The sequence below is a fragment of the Benincasa hispida genome, chromosome 3, assembly GCF_027475165.1.
Source record: "Benincasa hispida cultivar pf3 chromosome 3, pf3_genome.v1.1, whole genome shotgun sequence".
Taxonomy (NCBI): domain Eukaryota; kingdom Viridiplantae; phylum Streptophyta; class Magnoliopsida; order Cucurbitales; family Cucurbitaceae; genus Benincasa; species Benincasa hispida.
The window spans coordinates 6331418-6351736 of record NC_143480.1 but is presented as its reverse complement, the minus strand read 5'-3'; the positions used below and the strand labels follow the sequence as shown (position 1 = coordinate 6351736).

General features: G+C 36.9%; 2 protein-coding genes across 2 annotated transcripts; both read left to right on the top strand.

The window, feature by feature from the left end:
* The first annotated feature begins 6554 nt into the window (after positions 1 to 6554).
* On the top strand, positions 6555 to 7142 carry LOC150036987 (uncharacterized). The gene has a single exon (XM_090311839.1). The coding sequence runs from the start codon at positions 6555 to 6557 to the stop codon at positions 7140 to 7142; it is 588 nt and encodes a 195-aa protein (XP_090167965.1).
* Positions 7143 to 7276: 134 nt separating this feature from the next.
* Positions 7277 to 9817, top strand: LOC150036986 (uncharacterized). The gene is made up of 4 exons (XM_090311838.1): positions 7277 to 8257; positions 8444 to 8566; positions 9146 to 9278; positions 9372 to 9817. The coding sequence occupies exons 1-4, from the start codon at positions 7277 to 7279 to the stop codon at positions 9815 to 9817; spliced, it is 1683 nt and encodes a 560-aa protein (XP_090167964.1).
* Positions 9818 to 20319: the final 10502 nt, after the last annotated feature.

Here is a 20319-nt window from a genome sequence, read left to right as displayed (position 1 = left end):
AGATTCTCATATAAATATCATTATCAAGAGATCCACATAAATATATTGTGACTACATCCATAAGATACATATACAGACTTTCATATACAGTCAAGTCAATTAAATATCTTAGTGTAATTACATCTACCACTGGAGAATATGTCTCCTCATAATCAATACCAGGTCTTTGTGAAAAACCTTGTGCAACTAGTTTTGTTTTTGTATCTTGTGACCTCATTATTTTCATTTCTTTTTCTCATAAATACCCATTTGTATCCTAGAAGGTGTCCACAGGTTTGACGCCTTCTGGTATTCGGACTATTGGTCTAAAAACCAATTGTTTTGAAAGTGAGTTTAATTTTGTCCCAATTGCTTCTTTCTGTTGAAGCCAATTTTTTCTATGTCGACGTTCTTCAACAGATTTTGGTTCAGGATCCTCATTTTCAGATATATTATCAAGAGCAACATTATACGCAAAAATGTTATCAATAATTACATTAGTTAGATTCTATCTTTTTTCTCTCATGACATAGTTTATTAAAATCTCATTATTATCTTTAGGTACTTCACCTTTCTCACTAGTCATGTTAAGGATTTCTTCATGGATATTTACATCCTCAACTAATTCTTTTTCACTATTAATTATTTTTCGCTTTCAATGATTTTTATCTTTAGAACCCACTGGTCTACCATGTTTCTGGCGTGTTCCAGACTCATTAGTGACAACTTATTGTGTTGGGATATCAATTTTTTATGGAACATTTGCAGCTGGTATATGTGACTTAATTACTTTCTTTGCATCTATAAATGCATATGATAATTGATTTGCAATATTTTTCAAATGAATTATTTTCTGAACTTCAAGTTCACATTAATCTGTACGGGGATCTAAATGAGACAATAACGATGCATTCCATGTAATTTCTTTTCCCAATTTCTTAATTCCTCCTCCTAATGTTGGAAAAATTTTCGACAATCAGCAAATCGTGTAGTAAATACATCACTCGTCAGGGGTTCAAGGTATTTAATAATTGATGGGGAATCATATCCAACATATATTCCTACCTTCCTTTGAGGACCCATCTTAGTGCGTTATGGTGGAGCAATTGGAACATATACTGCACATCCAAAAATTCTCAGATGGGAAATATTTAGTTCATGACCATAAGTTAATTGTAATGGTGAGTACTTATGATAAGTTACTAGCCTAATGCGTACAAGTGACGTTGCATGCAAAATAGCATGTCCACATACAAATGAAGAAAACTTAGCTCTCATAAGTAATGATCTTGCAATTAATTGAAAACGTTTTATACATGATTATGCTAAATCATTTTATGTATGAACATGAGCTACAGGATATTCAACACTTATCTCAATTGACATACAATAATTATCAAAAGCTTGGGATGTAAATTCACCAGCATTATCAAGATGAATGGTCTTAATTGTATAATCAGGAAATCGTGCTCTTAACTTAATTATTTGAGCAAGTAATCTTGCAAATGCGAGATTTCTGTTGGGAATGGTATCCTAAATCTCTTTGTAATCTCGTAGTTTGTAAACTCTGTATAAACATATTGTTAATAAAATAAGTGTTATTTTATAAGTATATACTCAATCCAATAAACTAAGATCCGAGGTTATTTTATGTAATTTAAGCAAATATGTAGAGACATCCTTAGAAGAACCACCCGTGTTAGAGTTAAAGTCGTTGCCTGTGCACCTCAAATATGCTTACTTAGGAGGCAATAACACGTTACCGGTTATTATATCTACCTCGCTGAGTAAAGAGAAGGGGGATGCACTTATCCAGATCTTGAAAAATAACGCAAAGGCCTTGGCGAATATTCGGGGGATCAGTCCTTCATATTGCATGCACAAGATTCATCTTGAGGAAGGAAAAATGGGATCTATAGAGAGACAACGTCGTTTGAACCCTGCCATGAGGGAGGTGGTGAAGAAAGAACTAGTGAAGTGGCTAGATGCAGGTGTCATTTACCCTATATCAGATAGCAGTTGGGTCAGCCCAGTGCAATGCGTTCCAAAGAAAGGGGGAATAACAGTCGTCACTAACAGCAGGAATGAGTTAATTCCCACAAGGACAACTATGGGGTGGAGAATATATATGGACTACTCCAAATTAAATCTGGCCTCTAAAAAGGACCATTTTCCACTCCCGTTTATTGATCAGATGTTAGACCGACTTGTTGGGAATGAATTCTTCTATTTTCTTGACGGCTACTCAGGGTACAACCAAATTGCAATTGCGCTGGAGGATCAAGATAAGACAACCTTCACGTGCCCATTTGGCACGTTTACATTCCGTCGCATGCCATTTGGACTCTGCAATGCACCAGGTACTTTCCAAGAATGTATGATGGCAATATTTTCAGATTTCTTGGAGGATTCAGTCGAGGTATTCATGGATGATTTTTTCAGTTTTCGGCAATACTTATGACTCCTGTTTATCTAATCTTGAGAAAGTCTTGAAGAGATGTGTGGAAACTAATCTTGTTCAAAACTGGGAGAAATGCCACTTTATGGTTGAAGAAGGAATTGTGCTAGGTCACAAAATATCGAAGGCAGGATTGGAAGTTGATCAAGCGAAAATCGACACAATTTCCAAGCTACCACTACCAATCAATGTGAAAACGCTTAGGAGTTTTCTGGGACATGCGAGGTTTTATCGAAGATTTATCCGCAACTTTTCCCAGATCGCAAGGCCCCTAAGTATGCTCCTTGAGGCTGACCGCGAGTATGATTTTGATGATGCATGCACTGAAGCATTCCACACACTGAAGAATGCGCTCATCACTACACCCATTCTGATTTCGCCGGATTGGACGCAACCGTTTGCGTTGATGGATCTCGCTAGCATCGCTCAGGGGGATCTCGCCAGCCTCGCTCAAGGGGATTTTGCCAGTAAAGCTATCTGTATTGATGGAAATTCCTTTAATAAATGAATTATTTGAGGTATTTTACTAGGTATTCTAAGTAGTTTAATCGGGAATTATGTCTTTTCAGGCCAAGAGGAGCTAGGGGAAGCATATAAACCAATAAGAGCCTGACGAACTGTGAGTGACTGAGTAAACTTAAGGTTTCTAATACTCATGCATATATAATCAAGTAAAGTACAGTGACATTAATGATGTATTCATACTTCCTCAAGCAACAAATGGTTGGAGAATAACTTAATGCATGTTTCCCTACTTGTATGTGTGTAACACAGGCCAAGGTATGTCATATAACCATTACAAAAGCTATGTTTCTGATTTTGATATATGCTTCCTAGAGGAAGGCTATGAGAGAGTGATTTCTTGTGTAAATGAATGGCAATGAACAGCTCTTGTGTAAATACTAGGCAATGGAACTTAATTTGATGTTACAAAATACACATTTGATACCGAAGGACGTTGAGAAGGTATCTAACCAATTTGGTACCGAAGGACATTTGAGAAGGTACCTGGCCAATTTGATACCGAAGGACATTTGAGAAGGTATCTGGCCAATTTGATACCGAAGGACATATGAGAAGGTATTATAGTAGCCCGATATGAAGGACAAATTTGAGAAGATATCTGAGCAGAAGTACCTAAAATATGATGGTACTTAGTGTGGCCACGTACACGTAGGCAGTTATGAATGAGAGACCGAAGTATGGGTCTCTTGGTCAGTAATAAACGTTTGAGAGCTAAAGCGTTTAGGCTCATTCTCAACTAGGAAATAATAATGTTTAATGATGTTTGAGAATGGTTTACAGCTACATTTAGAGACAATTGCTTGAGTTTACTCATTGGTATATTTACATGTTTATAGTGATGCTACTCTTGTTGCTTTACGATTCTATAGTCACTCACTGACCTTTTAGCTCACAGAATTTCCAAGGTTGATCCTGCTACTGCTTGCCACCGAAAGGCTCGGCTTATTAATAGACTTAGGTTGATGATCTGTTTATGTACACATGTTTTGTGAGGGACTAGGGCTTCTATAGGAATATTTGGGCCACCTGTGAATATTTTTCTATAAAAGTAATATCTTGGTTGTATGCATGTATTTATGTAATCTTTATAGAACCTTAAGGGAGGTTAGCCGTTTGCTTATATTACTAATCAGATGAATAAGTTGGTATTTAGATTAGAAGGCTTGGGTGGTGAGTGCTGGCAGTAGGGCTAGTAACTACCACGGTCATATCCTCTTCCAGAATAAAAAGGTAATCTGGGAGGGGGTGTGACAAGTTGGTATTAGAGCATAAGGTTTTGGGAATGAGAGGGAAGTTTATGCATAAGTCTAAGTCCCTAAGTGTGAGCCCCTAACATGTGTAAATTGTATTAGGTGGAATGCCGAGGAAACGTGGCAGACCTAGTAAGCAGACAGGTGACAGGAACACTGGCCCTACCAATAGGGGCTCGGAGGTTGGGGAGAACCCACCGGGTGGCAAAAAGAAGGTGAATGATCCATTGGGTCAGGAAACGATGTCCGAGGGAGAGTCTAGTACTCCCCAAGCAAGGGAAGATTCGCAGCTAGAAGATGCAATGTTTGATAGGATAGTGCAGAGGTTAGCAGCCAGCTGATGAAACACGAGACATACACAGTAGAATTAGGACCTAATTACACTCTAATTGCTCTTAAATTAAAGGAAATAAGCATGCATCATGAAGGAAAAAACAGTGAATTAAAAGTGTAGAGATGCTACCTTTGAATCTCCCGAAAGCCGCTTCTCCTCATTGAATCTCGACCCGAACTCTTTTGAACCACCACTAGAGTTGACCTACTATTCTCTGGACTCGGAACCGAGTTGTGGGACCCGGTGGATGAAGAGAACCAAGAGAGAGAAAAGAGATGAAAATAAGGAATGGAATTTTGAGTAGGTTTGGGGTGTTTCCTTTTCTTTTCTTCACAAAGTTGTAATTTTCCAGCCCAAATATCAGAAAACTAATTTTCAAAATGGAAAAAATATTTTAACTAAATTGAAGAGCCCAATTTATAGAAAAAAAGGCATGCAACAATTGCGTGAAAAATCTTCACAAAAACCCAACACCTAGAATCCACTCACTTAGTGGGCTTAATGTCTCCACTATAAGCCAACATCTAGCCTACAATTTTGTTAGTGGAATTGTCCAACAAAAGTTTGGTTTTTCCCACTAACTATAGTCAAAGGGCAAAATAGTCATTTGGTCAAAGTCAAACTTTGACCAAAAAGTCAACATTTTGACTTTTTATGATTTTTTCCATGTTGACTAATTTTGACCTCCCGAGTGTGAATCTGCATTCATTTTCTCGAAATTCAAATCATATTTGAATATAAGGTCGGTCAAAGTTTGACTTTTAGAAGTCAAAAGTCAACTCTTTGACTTTTTAAAACTTTGACCATTTCCATTATTTTCGAGCTTTCGAATATGAACATATTCATATTCTTGATATTTAAATCACATTTAAATATTAAAGCTGTATCTCTAATCTGAAAAACCCGACCACTATAACATATATACTTGTCGGTTTCTCTCTCTCTACCTAATTCGAACAATTCGAATTATTCTATCATACTGTTCTAAGTTGATTCCATATGAGCTAGTAGGGGAACCTAATGGACCTTTAGATCATGGGCTCCAACAATCTAAGATTAGCAAGCTAAACTCTTTAGACGGAGCTAATCAACATTCGTTAACTAACGGGTCATTCCACTAAAGTCCCGTAGTTGCACTCCCCTCACTATAGATATATTTGTGTCCATTTGATATAACCATGATGAGTAAGTTAATCTTTCACAAGTTGTTCATAATCTCGGTTGGGTCATAAAAATCGTTTTACCCCCAAGACTACATTTTGTTCCTTAAGTTCCACTGATCCTCTAATGAACAATTGGTTTAAGGTCCAACCTATAAACCGAATCCCTCTCGGGCCAAGGAGAGAGTGGGACCCCTTGTTCAAGACCTAGATTCAGTACTAAAGGGAATAACCTTTCTACTATCCCTATAACGGGTAGGAGTGAATTCCGTCTTGCACCCTATGTTCCCAGCTATCCACCCGATCTTACCCCTGAAATGGGAGGCTTATTGGGCCAGCGATGTTGAGCTGCCCTCACCTATGCAGATCTAAGGATAATTCCGAGTGAACAGAAGTTCATAGTTAGCTCAGGATTAAGATTAAGTTACCTAGGTCATCAATTAACGAAATAGTCAGTTTTATACATAAAACGGCATTTAGAACGTAAAAAGTGACTATTTCATGGTTCAGTCTTATGTAAACTCTATACATAGGATACCCTCACTCACATATCTCTATATGAACGATTCAGGATCACATCGTTTGTACTATCTACAAAGTGGGCCGCATACATAGTGTCCCCAGAATAAAGCGCCCAACCTTATTCATATACTATAGACCATTTTGGCTATATATTTGAACTTGATCCACATTTATGTCACTAAATAAAGTTCAAATTACATTAAATAGCCTCGGAACCTTAGTTTATTGGATTCAAGATTATAATTTCAATAACAACTTTATATAAAACAGAATATATTTATTAATTTACAAACTACGAGTTTTAGGACATAAAATCCAACACCAGCATGGGCTCTGCACGAGCCGACCCAGAAAAGAAATATGGTATTGAGAGGTTTAAAGCCCTAGAGGCTATGACATTTGAAGGTACAACAGATCCAGCTGAAGCTGAGTTGTGGCTGAATGTAGTTGAAAAATGTTTCAATGTTATGAGTTGTCCAGAGGACAGGAAAGTGGGATTAGCCACCTTTCTACTACAGAAAGAAGTAGAGAAATGGTGGAAAGTGATATCCGCCAGACGAGCCAGTACAGATGTGATGTTATGGCCTGAGTTCAGAAAGGCCTTTGAAGATAAGTATTACCCCAGCTCGTTTCGGGATGCAAAAAGGGATGAGTTCCTCAGATTAACACAGGGAATGATGTCGGTGGCAGAATATGAGCAGAAATTTACAGAGTTATCACAGTATGCCCTGCCGATTATTGCTGAGGAAAGAGATAGATGCAGGAAATTTGAACAAGGTTTAAGAAAGGAAATCAGAACTCCAGTGACGTCTACGGCTAATTGGCTAGAATTTAACCAGTTAGTAGAAACAGCAATACGAGTCGAGCAGAGTTTTGCAGATGTTGACAGTTGCCAAGAGGCAGTGAGGCCGTAGTAGGGCCTAGAGACAAGGGATTTCGATCTCCAGCGGCAACCCAGACTAGTGGAAGCCATTTTAGGGGAACCAGTTGACAGGGATCCAAGAAAAGGAAAACGAGACCCTCGGTCGGTGCAGTTAGCCGATCAGAGATGCCACGAGCTGGTGAGTCAGTAGCTAGCACAGACAGGAGACCGACATGCCCTAGTTGTGGAAAGAGGAATTTTGGGGCATGCTATAGTGGCAGAAGTGCATGTTTCCAATGTGGACAAACAGGGCATTTCAAGAGGGACTGTCCTCAGATGAACAAGGACGTTCCAACAGCACAACAGTCGACCTTTCAGACAGTTAACCAACCAAAGAGTGTTGGAAATCGGGGTGAAAGGTCAAGTGGTGCCAAGCAGAAGAATGCCGTAGGTCAACCCCAGCAGCAGGGACGAGTGTATGTCGTGACACACCAGGAGGCAGCGGAGTCTCTAAATATTGTGACCGGTAATGTTATGTTATGTGGGCAGTCTACTTATGTTTTATTTAATCCTGGTGCCGCACATTCATTTATATCTAGCATGTATGCATCTAGTAAAGATAGGTTGGTTGAACCTATGCCTGAAGAGTTATTTATCTCTACCCCTTTGGGAGATGTGATAGTAGTAGATAGATGCTATAATCATTGTGAGATACTAATCAATGGTCAGAACTTCTATGCTGATTTACTTTCTTTAGAACTATTGGAGTTTGATGCTATCCTGGGGATGGATTTTCTAAGTAAGTATTATGCTTCAGTAGACTGTTACAAGAAGAAGGTAGTACCCAGAAAATCAAATGGCCAAGATACAATGCTGACAGGAAGCAAACGATTAGTTATGGGGAATTTGATATCGACAGTGAAAGCTCGAAAGCTATTGAGCAAGGGATGTAAAGCCTATCTGGCTCATATGATGGTTGCTCAAGGGAAAGAGCTAAACCTAGAGGATGTCCCAATGGTAAATGAATTTCGAGATGTATTTCCTGAAGAACTATCGGGATTACCACTCGACAGGGAGGTGGAGTTTACTATTGACATAGTTCCAAGAACAACTCCCATATCGCAGGCACCGTATAGAATGGCGCCGACTGAGTTGAAAGAATTAAAGGTTCAGCTGCAAGAGTTAATTGACAAGGGATACATTCGACCTAGTGTATCGCCTTGGGGAGCTTCGATATTGTTTGTGAGGAAAAAAGATGGTACACTTAGATTGTGTACCGACTATAGGCAGCTGAATAAGGTAACGATTAAGAATAAATATATGTTACGACACATTGATGATTTGTTTGATCAGCTAAGAGGAGCCATGGTGTTTTCGAAGATAGACCTGAGATCGGGTTATCATCAACTGAAAGTGAGAGAAGCCGATATTCCTAAAACTGCATTTAGAACAAGATATGGACATTATGAATTCCTGGTAATGCCTTTTGGATTGACAAATGCCCCTGCGGTATTCATGGATCTCATGAACAGGATATTTCATCCCTACTTGGACCAGTTAATGATAGTATTCATTGATGATATACTAGTGTATTTTGGTAGTAGGGAGGATCATATTACCCACCTGAGGATAGTATTGCAGATGTTGCGAGATAGGCAGTTGTATGCTAAATTTAGTAAATGTGATTTTTGGTTAGATCGGGTAGTATTTCTTGGGCATGTTGTTTCAGCAGAGGGCATTAGTGTAGATACCCAGAAGATGGAAGCAATAGTTAATTGGGAACGACCCACAACCGTTTCAGAAATATGCAGTTTCCTAGGGTTGGCAGGTTATTATCGGAGGTTTGTGGAGGGTTTCTCTAAGATAGCCCTTCCGTTGACGAACCTGATCAAGAAAGTTATGAGGTTTAAATGGTCATTGGAGTGTGAACATAGTTTCCAGGAGCTAAAACGGAAACTAGTATCAGCACTAGTGCTTACCTTGCCTATTTCAAGTAAGGAATTTAAGATTTATTGCGACGCATCTCGATAAGGATTGGGGTGTCTATTGGTGCAGGATGGGAAGGTGATTGCATATGCCTCTCATCAACTTAAGAAACACGAGGGCATTTATCCCACACATGATCTAGAGTTGGCAGCATTTGTTTTGGCTCTTAAGTTGTGGAGACTTTACCTATTTGGAGAGCGGTGTAGGATATTTACATATCACAAAAGCTTAAAATATATCTTTGATCAAAATGAATTAAATCTAAGACAACGAAGATGGATTGAATTGATTAAAGATTACGATTGTCCCATCGAGTACCACCCTGGTAAGCCTAATGTTGTGGCAGATGCACTAAGTAGGAAATCCTCGGGACCCAAGGCCATTATTGGTTTAATAAGAGGAATGCTATTGCAGAAGTTCAGGAATTCCAGAACCGCCTTATTAGTGGAACCGTCAGGAGGAATGATTGCTACTTTTCAGATAAGGCCGACCTTAGTTGAAAACCATAAGTGGGATCAATTGGAAGACCCTGATTTTCAAAAGATTGTTGATGATATGAGTAAGGGCATCAGGGTTGACTTTCAACTGGGAACAGATAGTGTACTAGAAAAGGAGGGGAGAATGTGTGTGCCTAACAAGCTACAGCTTAAACAATCCATTCTAGAGGAAGCACATAGTTCCGCTTATGCCATGCATCCAGGTAGCACCAAGATGTATAAAACTTTGAAGAAATCTTACTAGTGGCCTGGCATGAAGAGAGACATAGCAGAATATGTGGACCGATGTATAGTCTGTCAACAATTAAAACCTGAGAGACAAAGACCAGCAGGATTACTCAATCCACTTCCAGTGCCTGAGTGGAAGTGGGAGCATGTGACAATGGACTTTCTATTTGGTCTGCCTAAGACACCCTCAGGATTTGATGGCATTTGGGTAATAGTCGATAGACTAACTAAGACGGCCAAGTTCAGACCAGTAAAAGTTACTTTTACACTAGACCGTCTAGCTAAGATTTATGTGGATAGGATAATCAGCCAATATGGAGCCCTAGTGTCGATAGTGTTGAATCGGGACTCGAGGTTCACTTCAAAATTTTGGCCTAGTTTACAGAAGGCTATGGGCATTAAATTGCATTTCAGTACAGTCGGAAAGAACTATATAGACACCGGAAGATATGTTAAGAGCTTGTGTACTAAAATTCAAAGGAAGTTGGGATACACACTTATCGTTGATTGAGTTTGCCTACAAAAATAGCTACCATTCTAGTATCGGAATGGCTCCCTATGAAGCATTGTACGGCGGACCTTGCAAAACTCCAGTATGCTGGAATGAAGTCGGGGAACGACAATTACTGGGTCCAGAATTAGTCCAACAAACAACAGAGAATGTGAAACTTATCAGGGATAATCTTAAGGCGGCTCGCGATAGACAGAAGAGCTACACGGATAAACAAAGAAAAGAACTAGAATTTGAAGTCGGAGAACGGGTATTTCTCCGGCTATCCCCATGGAAAGAAATTCTTCGGTTTGGTAGAAAAGGGAAGTTAAGTCCACGATACATCGAACCATATGAAATTGTGGAACGAGTTGGTCCAGCAGCTTATAGGTTGCAGTTGTCGATGGAGCTAGCTCGTATACACGGCGTATTTCATGTGTCGATGATAAGGAAATACGTGCCTGATCCTATGCACGTACTAGCAACACAACTGGTACAGCTCAAAGAATATTTATCTTACAAGGAAGAGGCCATCGATATTTTAGACAGGAAAGATCAGGTACTTAGAAATAAGACGATTCCTTTGGTGAAGGTGTTATGGCATAATCATGAGATCGAGGAAGCAACCTGGGAACCTGAAGAGCAAATGAGGAAGAGATACCCTCAACTTTTCAAATGACATATCAAGTAAATTTCAAGGACGAAATTTCTTTTTAAGGGGGAGATGGTTGTAAACCCCGAACTTAAGTTCCCTAGATAAGCATGTTTAGCCAAAGAGATGTTATATTACATATTTATTAAGTAGAAATTCATGTTGTTTATAGGGATTATGAAGGAAGGGAAGGAAAATATATTAAATGAAGAAACTCAATCATTAGTCTGGCTAGAGGCACTAAGTGTGGGGTGACGTGGCAATCTACTTTTTGAACTCAGGAAGCGGCAGAAAGATTAAAAGGGGAAATGAAACTTCAAAAGCATGGTTTCGGCAATTGACAAGAGCAAATTTAGCGAATTCGGTACCATTTGAAAGCTGGGAGAATCTAGTTTTCAAGGTTGTTCTATTGAAGAAAGATTGCAAGAGAAGAAGAACAAAAGTGGAGAATTTGCAGAAGAGGCAGAACCACAGATTAATCAGGGCTTAAGGTGAAGTTTGGAAGTTTGAAGCTAAACTATAAGGAATTCTGGGCTGAAATTTTAAGATAAGGAAGTTAACTCAAATTTAAACAAGTTTGTGGATGGAAGTTTGTTGAAAAGAGCTCTGGATTTTGAGTTATGAATTTTTGAAGTTATAACAGTGAATTGGTGCATAAGCAGACAGCTGCTTGTGAAGAATAAGCAAGCAGTTCATCGTGGAGAATTATAGCGAGAGTTGGGCATGGGGATCTCGCTTATAAAGGAAATCTCGCTGATTTTGTAAGGAGGATCTCACTCTAGGGGGAAATCTCGCTAGAAATTGAGGTGAGTATCGCTAAGATTTGACAGGAAAAGCTTGATCTCGCTCTAGAGGATCTCGCTAGCATCGCTCTAGAGGATCTCGCTAGCATCACTCTAGAGGATCTCACTAGCATCGCTCAGGGGGATCTCACTAGCATCACTCAGGGGGATCTCGCTGACCTCGCTCAGGGGGATCTCGCCAGTAAAGCTGTCTGTATTGATGGAAGTTCCTTTAATAAATGAATTATTTAAGGTATTTTACTAGGTATTCTAAGTAGTTTAATCGGGAATTATGTCTTTTCAGGCCAAGAGGAGCTAGAGGAAACGTATAAACCAATAAGAGCCTGACGATCTGCAAGTGACTAAGTAAACTTAAGGTTTCTAATACTCATGCGTATATAATCAAGTAAAGCACAGTGACATTAATGATGTATTCATACTTCCTCAAGCAATAAATGGTTGGAGAATAACTTAATGCATGTTTCCAGACTTGTATGTGTGTAACACAGGCCAAGGTATGTCATGTAACCATTACAAAAGCTATGTTTCTGATTTTGATATATGCTTCCTAGAGGAAGGCTATGAGAGAGTGAGTTCTTGTGTAAATAAGTGGCAATGGAACAGCTATTGTGTAAATACTAGGCAATGGGACTTAATTTGATGTTACAAAATACACATTTGATACCGAAAGACGTTGAGAAGGTATCTAACCAATTTGGTACCAAAGGACATTTGAGAAGGTACCTGGCCAATTTGATACCGAAAGACATTTGAGAAAGTATCTGGCCAATTTGATACCGGAGGACATATGGGAAGGTATCATAGTAGCTCGATACTGAAGGACAAATTTGAGAAGGTATCTGAGTAGAAGTACCTAAAATATGATGGTACTTAGTGTGGCCATGTGCACAAAGGCAGTTATGAATGAGAGACCGAAGTATGCGTCTCTTGGACGGTAATAAATGTTTGGGAGCTAGAGCGTTTAGGCTCGTTCTCAACTAGGGAATAATAATGTTTGATGATGTTTGAGAATGGTTTACAGCTACATTTAGAGACAATTGCTTGAGTTTACTCATTTGTATATATACATGTTTATAGTGATGCTACACTTGTTGCTTTACGATTCTATAATCATTCACTGAGTTTTTAGCTCACAGAATTTCTGTGTTTTCCCTTTTCAGGTAGCGGTCAGTTTCCTCAAAGTTGATCCACTGCTGCTTGCCACCAAAAGACTCGGCTTATTAATAGACTTAGGTTGATGATCTGTTTATGTACACATGTTTTGTGAGGGACTAGGGCTTCTGTTGGAATGTTTGGGCCACCTGTGAATATTTTTCTATAAAAGTAATGTCTTGGCTGTATGCATGTATTTATGTAATCTTTGTAGAACCTTAAGGGAGGTTAGCTGTTTGCGTATATTACTAATCAGATGAATAAGTTGGTATTTAGATTAAAAGGCTTGGGTGGTGAGTGCTGGCAGTAGGGCTAGTAACTACCACGGTCATATCCTCTTCAAGAATAAAAGGGTAATCTAGGAGGGGGTGTGACACGAGTCCCGCTAGCCTTTATTCTAGAAATTCTTCCGAAGAGTTACCTACAGTTCAGCAACAATGTTGTCCTGAACAAAATAGAATACGATCTTACCACTCTTATCAACAAGTTACAGACTTACGAGTCCTTGATGAATGTCAAAGGACAACACGGAGAGGCAAATGTTGTCAGTTCCTTGAAAATTTTCCACAGGTGTTATACCTCTGGGACTAAGTTCGTGCCTTCTTCCTCAGGCTCTAAGAAATGGAAGAAGAAGAAAGGTGGTAAGGGGAAGAATAAAGCTACTCCACCTGCTGCTGCCCAAGAGAGCAAAAAGGTCACGGTTGCAAATGGAACCTGTTTTCATTACAACCAAGATAGGCACTGGAAACGTAATTGCCCAAAGTACTTGGCCGAAAAGAAGAAGAAAAAGGAAGGTAAATACGATTTACTTGTTTTATAAACTTTTTTAGTGGAACATCACGATTCCACTTGGATACTTAATTTAAGAGCCACTAACCATGTTTGTACTTCTTTATAGGAAACTAGTTTCTGATAGCAAATGGAGATTGGAGACATGACTCTGCGGGTTGGAACGGGGTAGGTCGTCTCACGGTCACAGTTGAGAGCTTGAAGTTGTTTTTTTATTCTAAATATATATTGCTAGACAATGTTATTTTGTTCCTCATTTCAAGAGGAATTTGATCTCTTTATCTTGTTTATTGGAATAATCTTAATATCATTTATTTGCGATAAAGCATTTGTCTCAAAGAATGGTATTAACATTTATTCAGCAATAAAAGAAAACAACTTATATGCGCTAAGACTATTAGCATCTAAAATGCTCCACAATGTTGAAATATTCAACACTGCAACCATGCAAAACAAAAGACTTAAAGTTTCTCCAAAAGAAAATGTCCATCTTTAGCATCTAAGACTAGGTCACATAAATCTCAATAGGATTGAGGGGTTCGTCAAGAATGGACTTCCAAAGAGTTAGAAGAATTTATACATTCAGACCTTAATGGTCCGATGAATGTTAAGGCAAGAGGAGGGTTTGAAAATTTTATCACTTTCACAGATGATTATTCAAAATATGGGTATGTTTACCTATTGCAACACAAGTCCGATACACTTGAAAGGTTCAAGGAGTACAAGGCTGAAGTTAAGAATTTATTAGGTAAAAAGATAAAAAACACTTCGATTATATCGAGGTGGAGAATATATGGATATGGGATTCCAAAACTATTTGATAAAACAATGAATCATATCTCAACTTTCAGTACCTGGTAACAAAATGGTGTACCAGAAAGGAGAAATAGAACCCTGTTAGACATGGTTTGGTCGATGATGAGCTATGCTTCTCTACCTAACTCGCTCTAGGGTTATGCAGTGGAGACTGTAGTCTATCTCTTGAACCAAGTTCCATCAAAAAGTGTTTTTGGAACATCTTTTGAACTATGGAGAGGTTGTAAAAGTAGTTTACGTCATCTCAGGATTTAGGGATGTTTGGTCTATGTGTTAGTGACTAACTCAAAGAAACTGGAACCACGTTCAAAATTGTGCCTCTTTCTATGGTACTCAAAAGAAACGAGAGGTGATCTCTTTTATGATCCAAAAGAGAATAAAGTATTTGTATCGACAAATGTTACTTTCTTGGAGGAATATCACAATAGAAAGCATAAACCAAGAAGTAAAATCATATTAAATGAGCTTTTAAAATAACCTACTGAATCTTCACCAAGGTTTGCTGAAGGACCAAGCACTTCAACAATAGTTGTTTATGTTGCTTCATCTAGTCACACACATCCTCCTCAAGAATTGAGGGAGCCTCGATGCAGTGGGAGGGTTATAACTCAACATGCTCTTATTTAGGTTTAACAGAAACTCAAGTTGAAATTTTTATCTATTGCAACACAAATCCCATACACTTGAAAAGTTCAAGGAGTACAAGGCTGAAGTTGGGAATTTATTAGGTAAAAAGATAAAAACATTTCGATTATATCGAGGTGAAGAGCATATGGATATGGGATTCTAAAACTATTTGATATAACATGAAACCACATCTCAACTCTCAGCACCTGGTACACCTCAACAAAATGGTGTATCAAAAAGGAGAAACAGAACCCTGTTAGACATGGTTTGGTCGATGATGAGTTATGCTTCTCTACCTAACTCGTTTTGGGGTTATGCAGTGGAGACTGCAATCTATCTCTTGAACCAAATTTCATCAAAAAGTGTTTTTAAAACACCTTTTGAGCTATGGAGAGGTCGTAAAATTAGTTTACGTCATCTCAGGATTTTGGGATATCCAGCCCATGTGTTAGTGACTAACTCAAAGAAACTAGAACCATGTTCAAAGTTGTGCCTCTTTGTATGGTATTCAAAAGAAACGAAAGGTGGTCTCTTTTATGATCCAAAAGAGAATTAAGTATTTGTATCGACAAATTCTACTTTCTTGGAGGAATACCACATGAGAGAGCATAAACCAAGAAGTAAAATCATATTAAATGAACTTTCCAAATAACCTACTTAATCTTCACCAAGGGTTGTTGAAAAACCAATCACTTCAACAAGAATTGTTTATATTGCTTCATCTAGTCACACACATCCCCTTCAAGAGTTGAGGGAGCCTCGACTTAGTGGGAGGGTTATAACTCAACCTGCTCGTTATTTGTGTTTAATAGAAACTCAAGTTGTCATACCAGAAAATGACATTAAGGATCCATTGACCTATAAGCAGGTAATGGTTAATACGAACAAAGATAAATGGATTAAAGCCATGAATCAGGAAATGAAGTTTATATACTTCAATTTTGTCTGGTCACTTGTAGATCAACCTGGAGGAGTAAAACCCATAGGTTGAAAAACAAACTACAAGAGAAAGAGAGGTGTAAATGGTAGTGTGGAAATCTATATGGCTAGATTAGTGGCAAAGCGTAATACTCAGGTTGAGAGAGTGGACTATGAAGAAACCTTCTCACCTGTTGTCGTGCTTAAATCCATCTGAATTCTCTTGTCCACCGCCATGTATTATGACTATCAAATATGGTAGATGGACGTCAAGACTACCTTTTTTAATCGTAATCTTGATGAGATCATTTACATGAATCAACTAGAAGGATTCATCAAACAAGGTCAAGAGCAAAAAGTTTGCAAGCTTAATCGATCCATTTATGGGTTGAAACACGCATCTCAATCTTGGAATATAAGATTTGACCCTACGGTCAAATGTTATGGCTTTAATCAGAATGTTGATGAAATTTTAATAAAACAAATAATATATATTTATATGATAACCACTTTATCATATAATATATATATTAAACTATATGTTATATCAAATATAACATATAACCTGTAGTTTAATATTGTATTAAAAATAATATAACTTATAGTTTTTCATTCTCTCAATAATGTACAGTATTTAATATAAATTTAATTATATGAATCTAATTCACATAATTAATATATGAATCATATTCAAATATTTATTTTCTCTCAAATAAACTTAGTAGACACCGTATTTGGTTCAGCTCGATTTTTTTAAAAAATACGTTTTTTTTTTTTTTTTTGGTTAATAGAATTATTAAAAAATCTAAAAGGATAAATATTATATATATAAAAGAAAATTAAATAAAACATTAAATAAAAATATTATTATTTATTTTTTATTTTTTTCCATTCTTCCTTCTACCCCATTCCTCTCCTATTCTTCCCATTCTTCCTATTCTTCTCCATTTCTCTCCTTCTCTGCCACTTTTCTCCTCCATTTTATCAACTTTCTCTGAGCTAATTCAAGCTTTACTATGGCTTATAAAAAGGGGAATATAATAAATTTTGGAAGGGGGAAGAATATATGGAAAAGAGATTTAGGTGAAGAGAAGGGGATTGAGGTATATACACATTGAAAATAGAGAAAGGAGAGGATTATAGAGATTTGAGAAGAAAGAAATTAGAGATTAGATTAGAAGAGAGTTTTGGCATAGAAATTTTAGAGAAAAGAGTAGAAGAAGATAATAGTAAATGTCCAACATTCCGACGATATCCATCGCAGCATAAACTCCGACGAGATCCCCATCAACGCACATGACTTCCAACGAACGGCGTGCGAACTAGATTCCGACAAACCCAAAGCTACAACCCAATTGCAAAGAGAAGAATGAAAGAAGAGGAGGAGAAGGAAAGAAAGAGGAAATGGAGGAAGAAGAAAAAAGAAGAAAATTAGTTGAGGAAGAAAGAGAAGAAAAGAAAAGGTAAAGTGTGGTAAGTCTCATTTTTAATTTATCTTATCATTTTAGTTTCTTTCTTTTTTTATTCTCCAAAACCTTCCTTCCTTAAATAGATTTTAAAACCCAATTTGATATCAGTTTGAAATTTTTCATAAAGTTTGTTACAATTTTTCTAAAGTTTTTCAAATTGATTTTATTAAAAAAATCAATCGATTTTAGTCACAATTGGAGTTTCAATTTAGTTTCAATTTGTTTTACAAATAAATTCTAATTTAGAATTCCCAAATAAAACTTATTTAGATTTAATTTGAAGTTTTCTAATTAGCTTCGATAATTTTTCCAAATTTCAATTTAATCTTCAATTTGGAGTTCTAAAAAATAACTCCAATATCAGTTTGGTGTCTAACTCTTCAATTTGACTAAAATGAATTTTGAATCATTTCAATTCTGAGTTTCCAAAACATCTTGATTTGAAATTTAATTTGATATTTTCATAAATGAATTTTAACTTGGTGTTAATTCACATTTATCAATTGAATTTCAATTCCATTCAAGTTTAGTTTTCAAATATTTTAAATTTGTTTTAATTCGAATTTCCTAAATAAAATTCAATTTGATTTAAATAATTTTGAATCATTTCAATTTGGAATTTCTAAAAACAACATCAATTTGACCTTCAATTTGAATCTTTCATAAATGATTTTTAAATTGGTTTTAATTTGAAATTTTATGATGAATTTTGATTTCATTCAAATTTGAATTTTCTAAATGAAGCCCCAATTGGATTTCCACTTTGGTTTACAAAATAAATTTCAATCTTCTTTTGAAAGGCGTACACCACTCATAAGGATCAATTCATATTTTGTCTCTAAAATGTGCTTTGATCCATATGAGACATTTCTTTAATTATCATGTTAATCCTATGACGGAGTTGAGATCATCAAATATCTCAAATTCTTGAGGTAAATGTTTCTTTAATTAGGAAATTCCAACGTCGACATGATAATAAAGTAATGGACGTTTGTCCACTCACGAAGTGTTAACTCTAGTTTATTATTTAAAGTTAGAGTGAGATTTAGAAGACATTGTCTATATTTATTTTGACATTTAGGTGTTAATGAAATGTTCATTTTTTAAATTGTATCTAAAAAATAATACAAAAGTTTGACAATGAATTTTAAATAAAATTAACTATATGCAATAAGTTCTGTCTAGGCTGAGATACTTAAAGTTGACCATAAGGGAACACCTCTACTTGAGAACTATTCATTAGTTGTATTTTATTTAATTTCATCAACAATTTTTTAATAAACATTTTTTTTTACAAATAAGGACCATTTTTTATAAGATAAATTGGATAACAAAAAATGAGATGTTTTCAAATGGGTGTTGTAGGGTGTTAATACTTTTTCTACGCTCAACGACCCCCGAACCTAACTTTGGTTAAGTAGACCAATTTTTTCTTTTAAAAATAGATGACCAATCATACCTATAATGATTGGTGGCGACTCCAAACCTTTCACCTCGAAAGAGACCCTCAAGGAAGGACGTTGATCGCTCTGCATTGCAATGACGTTGCAATAAACTTATATTATAATGTATCAAACACATTATAGTAATTATATCATATATAATTAAATTAAATTATATCACATCTAATTAATTCCCTCAATTAATTTAAACAAATCAATCCAAAATTGATTCTCATTTAAACCTTGTTGAGCTACAGAGGAGATCTTATGAACCTGTAGCTTGAAGCTCAAATGGTACTTGAATAATTAATCAAACTCCTTTAATTATATTATTCTATTCAACATTCATTAACTATTAGGCACTCCACTAAAGACCGACAGCTTCACTCTTCGCACTACAAATATAGTGTTGTGTCTATTAGATATAACCAGTCAACAGTGCGATAACTCTCCACAAATTGTTCGTAAGTATAGTTACATCTAACTCCTTAAGTACCAGTATCCCTCTAATGAACAAAAAATCATAGTCCAACTATGACTAAACCTCTCTCGGGCCAAAAGAGAGTGTGGCACCACATTATTCAAGCCCCAGAATCAGCCCTTAAGGGAGCAATTTATCTACTTACCCCGATATTGGGGAACGAGTGAATTTCGTCTTGTGTAACTGTGTTCCCAACTCCCCAATCAGACGAATCCATAAAATGGTAGGCTTGTTGAGTCGACGATCTGGCCACTCTCACCCATATAAATCAAAGGATCGCCTTCATAGGCAGAAGCTCACAACTGACTCAGGATTCAAGTCATGTCTCCTATGGTCATCCTAGTGAAATGTAAGTCTCTATTATGAACGGCATTATATAATGAGACTAGTCATTTCGTGGTCCGGTCTTATACAAATTCCTTTGTATAAAATACCCCGACTCACATGTCTCCACATGAATGATTAGAATTACATCATTTGTAGCACTCTACAACAATTGTAACATCTATAAAGTGGGCCATACTCGTAGTGTCACCAGCATAAGGTATCCAGCCTTATCCATCTACTACAGACCATGTAGGTTATCACTTAAACATGATCCACCTGTATGTCTCTACGTACATGTTTAAGCTACATAAGATAACCTTGGATGTTAGTTTATTGGTTTGGGTTTAATGCTACTAAATGTCAAATAAAACATCTTATATTTTATTAAATAAATAAAATGTTTGTACAACACAATTACAAACTACAGGACCTTACGAGATTTAGGGCATTGACAGGCCCGAAACTTACGTCGTAAATAAGCTTCGAGTTTGGTCAAAAGAAAATTTATAATACCAAACTACTCCTATCATTATTAAAACGTAGCAACAGTGA